This window comes from Stegostoma tigrinum, chromosome 5, assembly GCF_030684315.1.
Source record: "Stegostoma tigrinum isolate sSteTig4 chromosome 5, sSteTig4.hap1, whole genome shotgun sequence".
In the NCBI taxonomy this organism is placed as follows: domain Eukaryota; kingdom Metazoa; phylum Chordata; class Chondrichthyes; order Orectolobiformes; family Stegostomatidae; genus Stegostoma; species Stegostoma tigrinum.
This window is the reverse complement of record NC_081358.1, coordinates 47,288,384-47,306,801: the sequence shown is the minus strand read 5'-3', so window position 1 is coordinate 47,306,801 and position 18,418 is coordinate 47,288,384. Positions and strand designations below refer to the sequence as shown.

The 18,418-nt window shown below is 37.5% G+C and overlaps 1 protein-coding gene across 6 annotated transcripts in view; it reads left to right on the top strand.

Moving 5' to 3' along the window:
- The window catches only part of LOC125451635 (protein MTSS 1-like), a 176,337-nt gene that overhangs the window by 16,227 nt on the left and 141,692 nt on the right, over nucleotides 1–18,418 (top strand). For all 6 annotated transcript variants that reach the window (XM_048529001.2, XM_048528998.2, XM_048529000.2 and 3 more), the window contains exons 2-3: nucleotides 251–312; nucleotides 4,900–4,973. In XM_048529001.2, coding sequence (XP_048384958.1) covers nucleotides 251–312; nucleotides 4,900–4,973 — 136 coding nt within the window. The remainder of the gene's footprint in view (nucleotides 1–250; nucleotides 313–4,899; nucleotides 4,974–18,418) is intronic.

Below are 18,418 nucleotides of genomic sequence, written 5' to 3'. Positions count from 1 at the left end.
CACCTTGATACTTTTAAAATCGAAGAAGATATGTCTCTCTCATTCAATGAATCAACCTCCATGGTCTTCTGTGATAGAAAATTCCACAGATGCATTACCTTCATGTCAGCCCTAAATGGTCTACCCCATATCCATAGAGTTTTGATGCAAGTGTATTGTAGAAGTTTAACTTTATTGTTTTATAAGTGATACAAAGATTAGCAGGTGTTATAAAATGCTGTGTTTTACAGTATTTTCTTTGTTTCCACAGGGGAGCTACCCAATCTGGGAAGATTTTATTAACAAAGCGGGTAAGCTGCAGTCCCAACTCAGGTAAGTTAACATTAAAGTGTCATCTTTTGCACTAAATGTTAGAAACTGATAACTTGATGGTGATGGCTCTGCTTTAAATTAAAAGACACTTGAAAGATAAAAGGAAATTTGTACAATAAATTGTTTTTGAACAAACTACTTGGAATTCTGATGTTGTCAGAATGACAAGCTGTCAAGTTACCAGCCAAGGAATGTGTTAGGATCCGGGAATTGTGGCTCAAACCTGCAGTATAGATGATGATCAAAACTGATCTTTACCTTCATTTTCTTGAAATTGTAGTGAGCTACAGAAAATTGATTAGAATGCTAATTGCAATAAGCACCTGCGTTAAGAAGTGCCCTTTTGAATACATTGTATTAGTTTAATGCGGGAAGAACTACTCTAATTCTTAATTATTTAAATTATTCAGAAGTAATTGAGATATAGGAACCTTGTAATTTACTTTTACGACTGTTTTAAATTTAAATAAAGTAGGGTTTGGCCACTTCCGTTGGCTGGTTTGCAGTGTACAGTTATGCTAACAAACATGGGTTTACTTCCCGCACTGGCTTAGGTTACCATGAAGGACACCCTTTCTCAACTTCTCTTATCATCTGAGGTGTGGTGATCTCAGTTTTAACCAACGCCAGCTCTTGCACACTCTCTCGCGCTGTCCGTGCCTCTCCCTCACCTGATCCCGCTCCCTCTCTCGCTCTGCCTTCATCCCCACATACACTAGCCAACCTTAACGTTTTGAAAAGGAGCAGCGCTAACTCTGGCAGACTTTTAATCCCAACTGCCGTAACACACAACTTGTGAAATGATATACTGGTCACCTGAAATATAGGTAAAATAGGTAAGCTTAAATACTTTTTACTTTTGCAGGAAAATGTGGCAATTTTAGCCATGGTACCTGCAAAATAGTAAGGAAAACATCCAGAATAAATCTAAAATCAAAAAGCTCTGTGCTTTAGATACTCTTATTAAAGGACTGTGTCAGATATACCTGTATAATGTTGCTTGTAAAGGAGGGATATAAAAGACTGGAAACAAAAAAACAAAATCAGGAATTATTATATTTTGGGGATGTGACAAAGCTGATGCTATCTCAACACACTTATACATTTTATCCTCAGTGTTTCATTTGCATCGTGGAAAAGCAATTCCATATTCATATGGATTTGAACCGATGAAGCACAGTTAACATTTCCTACTTTTTGTTACCAAATGTCAGCATCAAACACTCAATGCTGCATTGCTCCAAACTGTCTGGGGGAAGAAATTTCTCCTCATCGCTGTCGGTAAATACCTACCTCCCTCAGACTGCGAACCATTCCCCACCCCCTCCCAAAAAAAAATCAGAAATGGGCCATTGCTCTTGGTTGAAGCAATTAAATGATTTTCCTATCGTCTTTCAAATAGGCAGTCTATTTAACAAATCCACTATTAACTGGAAAAATAAATAATTCCATGTAATTCATGACTCCCTGGTCATCAAGAACATCCTTCCCGCATCTACGCTGTCTAATCCAATTAGAATGTTTCTATGAGATATTCCCTTATCCTTCTACACACTCGAGAATATAGCCCTGCTTCTATGGCTGTGACTGTAACCAATCCAATCTCACTCCATCTGCAGTCCCAGTAATTAGTCTGGTAAAACTTCTTTGCACTCCCTCAATAGTCGGAACATCTTAAAATCGTGCCTTTTCTCTAGTCTCTTTACTGAACAGATGGTTTGACGAAGTGAGAATGGATCCAAAGCACAGACACTCAGTTTCGACACGTGATGAATTGTACTTAAAATGAATAAAATCGTTGCTCATTAATAAGCAGATTTTCTCACCTCATTTCCTTGCTGCAGTGTCTGCTACTGTCTTGAATTGGTTCTGAAGGAAGTTTAGACACTTAGATTTCTATCCGAAAATGAGTGCTTTAAGCTGCTTCTACCTAGTGTGCCTGTATCTGAACAATTGCTACTATTTCAGGCAGAGAGGGTCTAGGCCCGAAATGTCAGCTTTTGTGCTCCTGAGATACTGCTTGGCCTGCTGTGTTCATCCAGCTCCACACTTTGTTAACATGGTCATATTGGTGTGCCTGCATTTTAAATTTGCAACAGTTAAATACTTGCACAGGTTTTCAAATTACAAAAGGCTTCACCTGCTTAACTGAAAGCATGTATCAAGAGTATGAATTTTTCCCCTTAGTATGCAAAACTTTATATATTCTAAAGAGTTTTCAAGTCTTATTCTTCATTTCTGGCTAACTATTTCACTTGAATGGAAATGACTGAATCAGGAACTTTTAATCCCCGGCAAAAAGAGGATGCAGTTGGAGACCACTTTGGTGTCACTTTGGAAGAACGTGCCGAAACTATAAAAAGAATCACCTAGTGTTTGGATGTTCTGTGTAAATGGTTTTCAGAATCATTCTGTTTTCTTTATAGTTAACACTTAAAGCAGTCTATTTGTTTACACTCCTTTCTGTTCGTATTAGACACACAACTGATTTTGGCAAGAAGACAGATTAGTGAAAACCAAATTTTAGATAGTTAATTATATCTGAAATGCTTTTGTTGCAGGAAATTACCAATTTGAAGCTTTAGCTACCAATTTGAAAGTCTCCTGCAAAAAACAATATTGACTTGTTGAATATCTGAGCAAAAATTGATCTATGATTACATTAGCCACTTCATTCAAAAGTGATGCGGTCTCTTAGGAAAAGTGGGGAACATGGATTAGAAATCCAGGTCATCTCAGAAAAGAAATTTGAAAAGTTTCCCTCTGATCCTTTAAATGATTGAAGTTAGTTCTGGCACATGACTTTAGTTCTGACTAATTGTTGTGCACTTTTTGCTGTAAGAGGTGATCTTTGCCCTAATCATAAATGTACCTTGGCTCTTGCTGGAAGCAATGAAATGATTTTCCTTTTGTGTTATGAATAGGCAGCCTATTTAACAAATCCACTATTATCTGGGGAAAACATACAATTCATGTAATTGTTACAGTCCCAGCTGAAATTAATACTGGACATGTCAGATCCGATAATGAAACGTGACTCGTTAGATATTAACTGTGGAGGTCAGTGAGCCAACAAGGGAACAAGCTGAACTATATTACACTAGACAAACAAAAATTGAAAGGTTTCCCTACAAATATTAGAAAATGATTCAAAGTTCCAGTTTCTTTTTGCTCAGCAATATTTTTACAAAAACCCAGGTGTCCTGAAATACCTAAGACAAACTAAACTCACTATTTCATTAACTTCAGAGTAAATACAAGTTCCTTAAGCTCAATTTCTAGCATTTCGTTTGCCAGATTTCTTGTTAGAGAGTTGAGCAGTCTCCACACCAATGCACGCACTGTGTTTCTGAAGTGCTCTGTCACTGTGTCACTGGATCCCTGTGACGAGGCAACAGTGCAGATTTTTTTCTCTAGCTTTTTAATGAAGTGAATTATTCTCCCCCAGCTTTTCACTTCAAAGTTGTAAGATCTCAAGTAAATGCAAATGCTAATAAGCACTTAGTCTTCCAGACTCTTTAGCACCAAGCTCCGAAGAACTCTAAAGCCACAAAAAGAAACCAAAATATGAATTAAACTTGTATAATGGTCTTCACACAATTCTTGATAACTATTGTCAATAAGTTGAGCTTAGTGATTTGGATAGTAGTATACATCTCTTGATCTTTTCTAGTGAGAAGTGCAGCAAGGGTAAGTTTGAGTGCATTTGATTCTTGTTGTAGCAATCTGATGAGTTTTCTGTAAGCAAAATCTTACATAGAATCAAATCCCTCCTGTTTCAATGGTGTGTGAAATAGGTTTTTTTTCATTTAAGTTCTTGATCTTACTTCTGGCAAGCATGTCCCTTTCCCCTGTGGGATGTATACTTTGAATAATAACTTAATTATTATTTACAATTTATTAGGCAGTTATTTGAACCAGTTTTTATGTTTTACTGCAAAGTTTTAATTTGAACTTTCACTTTAGGGTGATCATTCAGATATAGCTGAGTGGTATGCGTTACTGGGAAGTACTGTGGAAATTCTTCAAAGATAGATCTTCCAGGTTGCTTTCCCATTGAAGGCATTAAGTATTTCTACTTATGTAAATATTCCTTGAACTGCAAACCAGGGAGTGGATATTACATGTAGCAGCAATGAGCTTCCAGTATTTCTCATACTGCAACTGCCTTTTAAAGCAAGATTTGATAGATTACTGTTCAGAACTGATTTGAAGAACCTGAAGAGGTAGGAAAACAGAAGTTGCTGGAAAAACTCAGCGAACTGGAAATGATAACTTTGATTTTTGGTTCACAAATGCTGCCAGACCTGCTGAGCTCTTTCAACAACTTCTGTTTTTGTTCCTGATTTACAGCATCCGCAGTTCTTTTGATTTTTATTTGATGAGGTAGATGCTGTGGCCACAAAATTGGGCACATTGTCTTTATAATTCTTCCATTATTTCACTTGATGGTTTTTATCGAACTGTGTCCCAGCAGCCAAGAAGAAGATCTAACCTGTAGAGACTACAATGATGTAGAACTACCATTTAAAAATAAACAGAATAGAATTAATAAATCAGTGTTCATGGTTTTTATTTCTGTTCTAGGACAACCGTGATGGCTGCTGCGGCCTTTTTGGATGCATTTCAGAAAGTGGCAGACATGGCTACGAATACACGTGGTAGGCAGTCCTCTGTTTAGTAGGTTGTGACAGATTTTAACTGGATGTCTTGCTTTCCAGCTAGGTTCCATTTGTATAATACTTTCCATGTTTAATGCATGAATTTAGTTGTTAGGTACTGCCAAATATCAACCTTTAAATTATAGACTTAAAGGGGCAACTAATACAAAAATTTGATCTTCACCTTTTCATAAGCATTGCTTTTCTGTTTTACTTGGTTACTGCAACCATGGTGTGATTTATTTTCTCATAGAATAACTGTGGTCAGCTTCAGAATATCATTGAAAAGGTCAAATATGCTATTAAAATAAAATCAGAAGTGCTATAAATATTTAAGTGGATCTGGCTGCATCTGAGGATATAGGAACTAAGCAAATGTTTAAAGAAGTATTAGGCTCTTTAGAACTGAAGGGAGGCAAACGTGGTAGATTTTCTGTTACTGGATGAGAGTATAGGCAATGAAGAATGAAGGAAGTGTCTGGGGATAGAAAATGGGAGCGGTTACATATCAAACATAACAAAGCAAAAGGGGTGGTAATGATTGTAATAAAGGAACAAAGATTTGACTAGAGTGAGAATGAAAGGCAGAATAATGAAGAAGTTTTGACTGGAAGCAAAAATGTGAAAAGCAAGATTCAGACCAGCATGTAGCAGTAAAACAGAATCAAAATGGTTGTGGAACAGCGCTCATGGTCTGAAATAGTTGACCTCAGTTTGAGTTCACTTAGCCGTGATGTAAGATGTACTCCAAAATCAGTTTATTCTCAAAAATAAAGCTTTTTATTTTGCCTGTGATAATCGATATTTAACCAAATTTATTTTATATTTTTTCCCGTTCTCTTCTGAACTGAAGAGCTCATTGTCTCAGTACCTGCAGTCAATGATACTGGCTTTGGAATAGTCTTGGCATAATCCGTTTATGCTGGTGTAGAAAACAAATGTGATTAATGCTAACGGTTATTGGAAGGGACTTCTTCTTCCAGAGTTAATGATAGCACTTGTTTGTACAAACAGCTTTGTAGACTTGCACTGGGACCATGTGCCATTTTCATTTTGCCTAGGACTATAGGACATTCAAATTTCTATGTTGACTTCAACCACAGAACCAACCAAAAATTCAACACGGTAGCTGTTACTTTCTTTAAAAATGTGGAAATATTAATTTTATAGCAAAAATAACGTTGAAATCATGTGGATCTACATGGAAAACAGAAGGAGTTTATGTTGAAATATGTCTGTTTACCGATGAGACAAATCACTGAATGATCTTGCTTGAGCTTTTCTGAAAGTGCCATCTGTAACTGCATTAAATGCCCATTGAATTGTGTTGATTTCACACAACGTCTAAGAAGTGACTGAACTAACCCACAGCAACTGTTGGCCCTTTTAGTGTCCTAGTTGTAGTTTTAACCATTGTATCAGCATGCCCTTGTCCAGACAAATGTCCAGTAGAGTTATCATATTGGCATTTATCTAAGTGTGGAGAATAGTTATGTTCCATCCGCAAAAGACAAGATTAATGTTAGCCAGCTAAATTATCAAGCCATCAGCTCTAATTTTAATCAGTAGCATGTTGGAGTTGTCATCATGATATCAAGCTCTGACTAGACATCAATATCCGCTCATTGGCACTCTATTTTAGTTCTGCTAGTGTCTGTTGACTCCAGATCTTAGCACAGACTTGATCTAGACAGGGATGCAAGCCCTGAATGCCTGATGAGGGAGCTGCACTTAATATCAAAGTCACATTCAACTCATTAAAATACTGTGGCGCCTTAGCAAAGCTTAGATCATTGGGTGTCAGAGAAAAGACTCCATTGCCAGCAACATATGTGACACCAAGAAAAGTGATTTGTTATGACAGTATTTGTTAGAGGCCCAGAATAGCATGACAGAGGTTTTTCCGAACTGTTTTAGTTCACTTTCTTGCATCTGCTTTATTAGTGCTCCAGAGTGGAGCCTTTTGCTGATAATTTGAGTGTTCAGCTCTATCCAGAACTCCTCCTTAATAAAGCAGCCCATGTTACCTTGCAAGACAATATAATATCAGTATTTGAACAATTTAGCATTTCCATCACAAGAGACTAGCAGTTACAGTAAGATAACTGTCAATTACTGATGCCAAGTGTTCCCCATAGGCATTTTGGGAATGACTGATGCTCAGAAATTTAACTCAACCAGCTATGTCAACAGTGTGACTGCAAAAGCAGAGAATAGGCTGGATAATCTAAGAAGAGTAGCTCATTAGGTAGATGAAGATTAGATAGGAGGAGTGGACTATACAGCCCATCAAGTCTGCCCAATCATTCAGTGTTACTGTTCTGATCTTAAACTTTGACTTTATTTCCTGCCCACTTCTTATGTCATTTGAATTCCAGAGAGGCTAAAATCTGTCTCTGTCCCAGCTTTAAATATAATCAGCAATGGAGCTGCAATCCTCTGAGATAAAGGGTTAAGACCCTTTGGAATTCTCAGAGAGAGGAAATGATATTGTTCCCCAGGCAAGGACCCCCATTTTGTTTTACGCTGCTTGGTAAGGAGGAATAAACTTGTTCTGCTTCTTTACTCAGCCATTCTCAATTAATCACAGCAATATTAATTTAAAGAAGTTGCCTTCCTTGTAGATATGGTTTCCAAACTCAAATATATTTATGGTTTAAAAAGTGTCAATGTAACCAGGCTGTCTTCAGTTATAGAAAGAATGTATTTTTTGCTGTTGAAGTGTGAGAAAAGATGATAAAACGTGAGAGACACACATATGAAAGGTGAGTACAGAAAGTAAAGGTAAAAAAGAAACAGTCTTTTGGCTTGTCTGTTATGAATAGATTTTGAAACATTGAGAGGCCATTAAGGTGAATGATTCCAATAGCGCTGACTCTGGCAGTTGCGTGGTTATTTGAAATACCTTGGTTCTTCAATTAACTGTTCACAGCACACTTCAGCACAATGCAATTCAAATGACATGTTAGCTCACTAGCATACCAGCACTACAACACGCATAGGCTGCGGTTTCCGTTGGTTTTTAACCCTGTTTCTTGTGTATTTTTGGAAGGATAAAATACAAACATTTTTTTCACCCAGAACTGCCTTTCTTTCAACCTGCAGCCTGAGACATAATCCACAGATGATCACAGATCAATTTTTTTGGCAACCCCCTCTTTGGAGTGTTGCTGTCTGAAGTTCCAATGACATTCTCCAGGTGTAACCTTTCAGACTTTCCCTCTGAGCTCTGTAATGCATGCAGTGGTTTTAGACAGTCATTGAATTTACATTCTCAACTATCATTTTAAAAAAATTGTACTTAAAAGATGGATATATCCATTACCAAGACATTCTGTGGCCTTTGTCACAGAGAAATAATAGTTTTATGACCGACCGTAATTAAACATAAGTTCAACTTTTTTTGACTGAAGCCAGTAAATAATTAGTGAAAAAATATTCAATTCTGTAGCATACTACCTTTGTGTTTCTTGTGCAAGCACTCATCTCGTTGAACATTAGCATTTAGAAATGCCATTCTTTTTCAGAAAAATCTGCTTATTTTACTTTGACAGCCAAAGGACCTCACATTTCTCCATGTTATACACCATCTACCATCTTTTTGCCGACTCACCTAAACTGTCCGGATCTCTTTGTTGCCTCTGTCCTCCTCACAGCTAACACTTCTACTGACACTTTCGACTCCAGCTTAGGTACATGGCCTTCTTTTGTCTGAGCCGTTAATAAGGTTTGAAACAGCTGAAGCTCCAGCACTGCTCCTGCAACACTCCCAATAGTCACAGCCTATCAACTTCAGAATACCTCTCTTTTATGTGCATTGTTTGTTTGCAGTTGATTAACCATATTACTTTTGATTCTATGAGCCCTTATCTTGCCAATTGACCGTCTCTAATGCCTATGGAATGTCCAGGTACATGTCATCTCCTATTTACCTTATCAATGCCTTGCATAATGCCCTGTTGATTTTGATTATACTGTTACTTTCTAAGTGCATTACTAAGTCTTCCTTAGTAGTACATTTCAGCATTTTCCCATTGACTGATGCCAGGCTAACTGAATATTTTCTATCAGCTTCTTTTCTTGATTAGTGATGTCATCTTTGCTAACTTCCAATCTGTTTCAGACCATTCCAGAATCTAGAGAATTCTAGAAAATCCTAATCAGAAGATCCTCTACAGCTTTCTTTATTCCAGCGCAGGCAATTGGATTGAGGATTTATCAGATTTTAGACCCTTAGGTTTCTCTTGTAATGTTTTCTCTGTTGATAGTTTTCTTGATGTCCTCATATCTTACCAACTGGGACAACGTCTGCTTCTGGTATCTGACTTGTGCCTGTGAAGGCAAACTCGAGGTATTTGTTCAAAGTCTTGCCATTTCCTCATACCTCAATAATATCTCCTGCCTTCGTTTCTAAGGGACCAATATTTGCTTTAGTTACTCCATTCCTTTTTTATATGCTTGTAAAATGTTCTTGCAAACTGAATTTGTATTCCTTATTAGTTTGTTCTTACATTCTGTCTTTCCTTTTTTTAAAATAGGTTTTTAGTGGCTCTTCAGCAGGTTTCATTGCTAATCCTCAGATTCTCTGCTATTCTTAGAAACCTTGTAGTCCTTTTTTTAAGGTAATGCTGTGCTTAACGTCCAGAGTAAGTCACAGATGGATCTTTAAGCTGAGATTTTGTGTCCCAATGGCATGCATTTTTGGTGAATATTTTGAATTGTTTAATTATTTTCCCTACTGTTAATTCACAGTTATATCTTTAGTTTGTTCACACAAACGTAGCTCGTTCTCCCCTTGAACTGTGTAATTGGATTTGTTTAAGGTACTTGTTTATGATTGAAATGTGTTGCTTTCAATCTCAACATGAATTCAACTGCATTATGATGACTAGTTCCCAATGGACCTTTACAGTGAGATTGCTCATTAAGTTTGCCTCATTACACAAGGCTACATATAAAATAGCTTTATCTCTATTTGAGTCCATAAGATATTGCTTCATGATACTGTCACAGAAGTATTTTACACTCAGCTTCAAGAGCACCTTTTCTGGTTTGATTGTTTACATGAAAATTAAAGTACCCCATTCATTATTACATTGCCACCTTATGTGTACTCCATTAGGCTGTGTTCAACAGTATCACCACTTAAGGGGGTCCAATAATGGCTGCACCAGTGTTTTCTGAACTTTGCTGTTCCTAATGTTTACCTATACTGATTCTATTTCATGACCTTTTGGGTTAGGATCTTTCCTCACTGATGACTTTGTTATTGTTTACCAACATGGTTTCCCCAGGTCAATTTACCTTGTGGTCATCTTTTCTGATATGTGATCCTTGTAACATCTATTTTTCAATGTTAGTCACTATGTAACCAAGTCTCTGAAACGGTAATTAGTTTGAAACCGTTTGTCTTTATCACTAATTTGTCTGCCCTATTGGAGATGCTATTTCATTCAGATAAAGACCATATAATTTCATTTTTTTAAACTGCTATTCACATATGAAACCTTACCTCATGAATGCTCAAAACTTCTCCATCATCTAGAAGAGCTCTATTTGCACTGTAATAAAATACCCCACTCTGCAGCTGCAGCAGATTTTTCATCATGCATGATAAAACAGTTTGCTTCTTTTGCTTCCCAGAATACACTGCTATAATTCACCAAGCTTAATAGCTCATTTCTAGTGACCTTTACCACTCAGGTCTAGAAATAATGACATAAGAGCACCGTCAGCTGTAGTTTCCCAATCAAGTGTGGGCATGTATTGCTGTTCATTTGCTGGTTCTGGATTATATTTCTGGAATATCTTATTAAGCTCCATCATTATAATGATTACAACAATACAAGAAGGGAGCCCATTAGCACCTTGAACAAGTTCGAGAAGAATAATGAATTGGCTTTATCAGCCTCACTTAACTCTGAGAGCGAATTTATTATTGTTGAACGGACACCTGTTTTTAGATCTTGATTGTTAGTTTGCCCGTCTATAATGAGGGCAGGTACAGAAGGATCTGGGTGTATATGTACATAAATCATTGAAATTGGTAGGATAGATTAAGAGTGTGGTGAGTATAGCATATGGCATTCTGGACTTTATAGTAGATTCAGGTGTAGAGTATAGAAGCAAGGACCTTTGTGTTAAATGTCTATAAAACACTTAGTTTGGTCTCATCTGGAATATTACAATCTATTTTGGGCACTGAACATAAGGAAGGATGCAAAGTAATTGGAGAGAGTGCCAAAGAAGAATAATGGGAATGGTTCCAGGGATGTGGACTTAACGCAGAAAGGTTGGAGAATTTAGGATTGTGCTCCAGTCCTGAAAAGGGGCGATTTTAGAGAGGTACTCAAAACAATGACTGTTGGCAAAGTCGACACAGTTCCCATTGGTGGTAAGATTGAGAACCAGAAAGCACAGAGTTAAAGTAATTGACTAATAAACCAATGGCAATATGAATGAAAACTTCCACCAGAAAGCATTTTTCCAGAGGATCAACATAGACATACGGACCGAATTGCCTCTTTGTGTGCTGTGATCATTCTGTGATAATCATTTGATAGATATGTTAGCCATGCATAGAGATGATTTTTTTTGCTCCAGCTTCAGTTCACAGGGGTCCTATTTTGTGAGTGCCAGTAGTACCTCTTTACTTCGCTCAGTGGTGATTGTTCAAGTATGAGCAGTAACTGGTGTTGGTGCTCTGTTACAGTGTAATGTCACAGCAGGTGATTGCATGAGAAGAGTTTGGGTAAAATTGAGTAGGCTTCTCAATCAAATTTAATCAAACTTTCTTTCATTAAGATCTGAATTTCTTTTTAAACACGAGAAAGGAAAATCTGAGCATGAATACATGTTACCAATGGTGAACGTGTTTTTTTGATGATAGAAGTGCAGTTATGGCCTTAGTAGGATAGCTCAGTTCTTGACTTTGATGGTTTAATACATGAAATCAAAGTAAGATTGTAATATTCCAGATGAGACAAAACCAAGTGCTTTTATGGAAATTTAACACAAGGTCCTTGGTTCTATATTCTATGCCTGAATCTACTATTAAAGCCCATATGTTTTACTCACCATACTGTCAATCTATCCTGCCAATTTCAATGAACTATTGACTGGGCAGGTTATTGTAGGTACAATATTGATATATTGCTTCTGGTTGGCCTGAAATAGTGCAAAGTAAGCAAGAATTTCCTCATTTCAATCTGTGCAGTTTGTACTTCTAAAGCAAAACAAACATTGACCCCACATTAACCTCCTATGACTGTCAGAATTACATAGAAGTTTTAAAATCTGAGATTTGTAACTGGTAAAGATACTTAATCATTGCTCTTGATTCATTTTGCGCCACTGTTGTCGTAAAAGGCATTAAAGTGATTTTGATCATACACCACGCACACACACGTGCACACACACGGTACCATGTTCGGCAGTTGCTACCCGCCATGAGATATTGATAATACAAGATTTCAGGATACATCTGTGCTACAAAGTTTTTTTTATTAAAGCCCACACATTTCCTTTTATTTTAGTTTTGATTTTCTTCCTGCTTTTGGAATTTCATGTTCGTTATTGAACACAATGCTGGATGTTCATAAAACTACGTTTGGAGAGTAACTCAATGTACAATTTCAGCATCAGCTTTCTTGTACATTGGACCTAAGCCTTTTCAACAAGCCAGACTCTAGTGTTTATTTGCTGAGAGAATTGCTACTTCCATCATGTAAAGAAACGTTTAACTAGGCTTTCCAGTTGCAAAATATCTGCGACTGGTTTTGGACCTGTATGTCTGCTTTTATAAGTACTGCTACAAACTAAAGAGACACAAGCTGCTATTCATGTACTTAGCAATTTAGTTTGAACTTGCTAACATGTTTTGGCCAGTTTAGGTATCCAGACATTAATATGAAATATGTTCAAGCTGCTGACTATAGGAAATGCTTTTTCCTTGCTAAAACCCGTCCCTTGAGTTTTGAGGAGTGTCACTTCTTTGAATAATCTTTCTTTACCTGTTGTGTTAAACAGTAAATACATTATGTGGAATACATTAACTTTAAAGGAAAATGTTTAATAAATTCTCAAGAGGAGAGAAGATTTTTAAAAATTTGCTTTGCTTAAAGCCTTGGCACAATTTTGGACCATTACTTGATTGTTGAAGGCCATTAATTCAGCTCCAAACTTGTAAACCTGCTTTTTAAATTTATCGTATTAGTTTGCTTTTTTCTTGAGGGAATATAAATATTGTTACAAATAGACTTAAGAAAAGGGCACCATACTTACTAACCTGGGATATCGGCTCAATAGGACTGGAACTGGCATATTATTTAAAAAGCAAAAGAACTGCCGATGCTGTAAATCAGAAACGAAAACAGAAGGTGCTGGAGAAGCTCAACATCTGTGAAAACAAAACAGTTAATATTTCGGGTCCAGTGACCCTTCCTCAGAACTGAGAAATGTTAACTCTGATTTCTCTTCACAAATGCTGCCAGACCAGCTGAGCTTTTGTAGCAACTTTTGTTTTTGTTACTGGCATGCTATTGTCTAAGCTTAAAAATAAGCAGTCCCATTACCATTGCCAACTCAATGGGAAATGGTAAAATTAACTCAAACAGTAGCATTAAGTCACATCTACTCACCAATAACTTGTTTGCTAATGCTGAATATGTATTTCACCAGAAATGGTGTTCTTCAGATCTTATCATAGTCTTGAACAAGATATATACATTAGGTCAGAATGCAGAGTGTAGGTGTGAGTAGTTGCAGTCAGCATTGTTGCATTTTACTGTAGAGGCCCAGCAAAATTAAATTAGGGTAGCTGTGGGTTTGGGGGATGTTAGGAAATAAAACTTCAGTGGCTCCCATAACACAAGGGAAGATGACTGTCATTGCTATTAATGCCAGTCGCTACAGCACTCAGGGATTACTGCCAGAGCTCCTCAGGGAAGTGAACTCAGGCCAATTATTTTAAGCTGCTTAAGCAATCTGTCTGTTTGTTGATAATTCCAGCGTGTTAAACTCCAGGCAAAAATCTCTCAATGATGAAATCACACATGCCAGACCACAGCATTGACTGGATTGCGTTCGGGTTTGCGCTGATGAGTGGCTGTGATGTAAATGCAAACAAGTGCCTTTTCCAATAATTAAGTCCCTAAACGTCTATTCTACTATTCAGTAAGATTTGAACATTATGTAGTTTTCATTGACCAGAAGCTTAATGAGATCAGCCAATTCAACAATGTAGCTACAGAGGTGAGCTGCTCTGTGATGATTTGCTTATCTTTTAACCATTTAAAGCTTTTCTACTGTCTATCAGCTTACGTCAGGAGTTTGATAGAGTATTTGTGACTCATCTGTCTGATGCTCACTGTTATCCAGGACAGAGGATTCTGTATGATGAGTGACCCTACCAGTGGAGATTATTAAGCCCCTCTGCCACTGTTACACTATGGCTAGAGGGCCTGTCAAAATTACCCACTGTACTGCAGTAATTCATTAAGTTTATCTCACAGTGTCACCCAGCATGAGCTCTATACTACCAATGCAGATAAGTGCAACAATATTGTGGAAGCCTGTTCACGTTCGAGTTGGACACTGTCCTGAATTGTACACTTTTGTAAAAGCATTCAGATAGAATCATAGTCATACAGCATGGAAACAGACCCTTCAGTCCAACACATCATACCAAGTTTCCCAAGCTAAACTAGTCCCATTTGCCTGCTTGTGGCCTATATTCCTATAAACCTTAACTATTCATGGACTTAAATGTTTTTTAAATGTTATAACTGTACATACATTTACCGCTTCCTCTGGCAGCTTATTCCATATATGAACCGCCCTGTGTGCGAACATGTTACCTCTTCAGTTCCCTTTTTAAATCTCTCTCCTCTCACATTTAAAATATGCCCTGTAGAACAAAGAACAAAGAAAATTACAGCACAGGAACAGGCCCTTCGGCCCTCCAAGCCTGTGCCAATTGAGATCCTCTGTCTAAACCTGTCACCTATTTTCTAAGGGTCTATATCCCTTTGCTCCCTGCCCATCCATGTATCTGTCCAGATACATCTTAAAAGACACTATCGTGTCTACGTCTACCACCTCCGCTGGCAACGCATTCCAGGCACCACCCACCCTCTGCATAAAGAACTTTCCACACATATCTCCCATAAACTTTCCTCCTCTCTCTTTGAACTCATCAGACCTAGTAATTGATTCCCCCCACTCTGGTAAAAAGCTTCTTTCTATCCACCTTGTCTATCCCTCTCATGATTTTGTAGACCTCAATCAGGTCCCCCCTCAACCTCTGTATTTCTAATGAAAATAATCCTAATCTACTCAACCTTTCTTCATAGCTAGCACCCTCCATACCAAGCAACATCCTGGTGAACCTCCTCTGCATCCTCTTCGAAGCAGCCACATCCTGTAGTTTTGAACTCCCCTACTCTAGGCAAAAGCCCTTTGCTGTTCACCTTATCCGTGCTCCTGATACTTCTGTAAACTTCAGTAAGGTCACCCCTCAACCTCTTATGCTCCAGTGTAAAAAAAAGAGTTACTGCCTATCCAGCCTGTCTTTCTAACTCAAACCCTTCAGTTCCAGTAACATCCCTGTAAAGCTTTTCCACCATCTTTTCAATTTAATAATATCCTTCTTTTAACAGAGCAACCAGAAATGAACACGGTATTGTAAAAGTGGCCTCACCAATGTCCTGTACAACTGGAACATCATATCCTAACTCCTATATTCGGGGGTCTAAGCGATGAAAGCATGCATGCCAAATGCCTTGTTTACTTGTGACACAACTTTCAAAGAACTATGCAAGTTACCCCCTAGGTCTCTCTCTTTGACAACACTCCCCAGGGCCTTACTACCATTAACTGTATAATGCCTGTCATTGTTCGTCTTTCCAAAATGCAGCACCTTACCTTATCCAAATTAAGCTCCATTTGCCATTCCTTGGTGCATTGGTCCAATTGATCAAGATCCCTTTGTAATCTTAGATAACCTTCTTCAGTCTCCACTATACCACTCATTTTGGTGTCATCCACAAGCTTGCTAACCATTGGAGGGTCTTGCATCTGAAGAAGGGTTTCGACCCGAAACGTCAAACTTTCCTGCTTCTCTGATGCTGCTTAGCCTGCTGTGGTCATCCAGCTTCACACCGTGTTATCTCAGAAACTGCTGATGCTGGTCAATCTAGCATCTCTGTTACGGCTTGCTAACCATGTTTCCTATTGCTCTGGTTAGGTTCTTTTGAGGATATTGTTATCCTAAGTATTGTATTGATTCATGGAGAATGTCATGGACCATCTGAAATTAAACTTGGTAGTATTATTTAAATCCTAAGAATTAGAATAAAAATCCGTTTATATGGCTTTTGTGGTTAGGAAATTAATTGACTTTTGAGTTGTGTGTGTTACTTTAGTAATTTGGAACTGTCTGGAAGTGGGCCTGATAAAAATTGCGGGATGCCTATTTGTAGGCAAACATTATTACCCTTTATTCCATAGGGTAATATTAACTATATACAAGACAAGAGGCTTCATGGGACAACCATCTCCCAGTAGCCAGGTATTTTTGCATAATTTTGCCTTACAGTGATGCCTGTTTTGTTTACATTTGTTTTATTTTATTCATATTAACCTGTTGCACCACAAATGGCTTTGGATAATGTTCTGCTTGGTTGCCTGTATTTTTGTGATACAAGACAGTTTTTTTTGGCTGTTTATAAAATATAACATAAAATAGGAATTAACACAACATCCACTCCCTCCAAAGTGATAGCAAAACAATTTAATGATTGGGTTCTGTACTTTTTCCAGTTGAAGTTTTCTTGAGTTGCTGTTGAACCGAGTGCTGTCTTTATTTTGGACTGAATTGTTTACCAGCGGAGTGTACCTTTTCAGTTGACTGTTGTGCAGTTCCTTTTTTCTTTTCGATGTTTCTGTATTTATTTTTAAGTGATATTTCCTGTCAAAAGTTGCTGTATTTTGTAAATTCCTCTCAAATACTGCTTATGTTATGGTTGAAACATGTGTGGAATTGGTCAGGATGAGTTTTCTTTTCTATTTCCCTTGCAGAAGTGCAGTGCTGCAAAGGATGAGTGAGCAAAATGTGGAAGCTGCATCATCAAAAAGTTGGTTTTCAGACGTTTCTTTGTAATATAGCATCAGTTAGAATAGGGTAGTTAGCTAAGTTGATAAAATGAGAAATGTTAAGGGATTTCAAAGATGAAATTGGAAATTTTTATTTACTTAGTTACTATAACCTATTATTGTCTAATTGTAGTATTTGTAGAACTTGATGTGTCCTGGGGAGGAAAAGCTTACATTGAATAGATTTTTGAGTTCATCCTATCTTGTTGAGCAAAATATTTCTTACCAAAGTCTAATTTGTTGAGAGCCACCTGGAAAATATGAGAAGGTGACAAATCCTGTTTGTGTAGCTGTACACAAAGCTGTCTGCATTTGTCAGTGTGCTGATTGTCAAGTCAAGGAAACAGCATCAATAGGTACAAATCCAGGCATGCTTTTCAGTGGGAGATGGCAAACTTGCCAAATCTAAGGAAACAATTTGGAAGGCACACAATCGGACTGAGTTGTGATTTTGAGCCAAGTTGAATGTGACAAGCATCTATCAGCCTAATGTATTGTATGAATACAGTAAATGCTAAGAGTATGGCATCTGAAATAACTGCATAAGCTGCAAAATCTTCTGTATTCAACTGTAGTTTGTTTGAGCTAACGGCCTGCCAGACACGGTGGTGCAAATATTCAGTGCATTTGACGCGGGGATTCAAGGACCTTGGTTGCCATAGGAACATGGTCACGTGTCATATTCTGATGATGACTTAGGTTTTGCTTTTTCCAATTTTGGTTCTCTTTTGTTAATGATGTATTTAATTAATATCCACAAAATTGCCCAACAGGTACAATACAGAATTAGCTTTTTAATTTGTAATCTTTTCAGTTGCTGTAAATTGCTTAGTATTTATTGAACATCTGCATTTGGCCATCTTTGGTATTCTTGTGCCTGTAAATTAGGTTAATCTGTGCTTCAAGTTCACAATTATAAGTTTGAAAGTGGATTTTAATTTGGAATGCTCACAGTTAGATGACTTGTGTTTTCTTGCATTTGGGCTGGAGGAAAAGCTAGAGGGAACATTATTCTGCTGGAATAAAAGTGTGTGACCTCAAACTAGTTTTGTTAGAAGCAATTGTGTTATTCACTCATAGCCTTTAATTTGTACACAATACCTAGACAGGTGTGTGCTCCTGTACAAATCATTGTATTGGATTTTGGCCCACAGCTGAAAACCTGCTTGTTCCAAGCCAGCCAAAAGATAACTTGAATAAAGCCTGCCTTTGTTGCATTGTTAAGTCTCGATTAAAGATTACTTTTCGCATGCATTTCAGCAGTTGACCCTGCATTTTGTAAAAGAATCTTA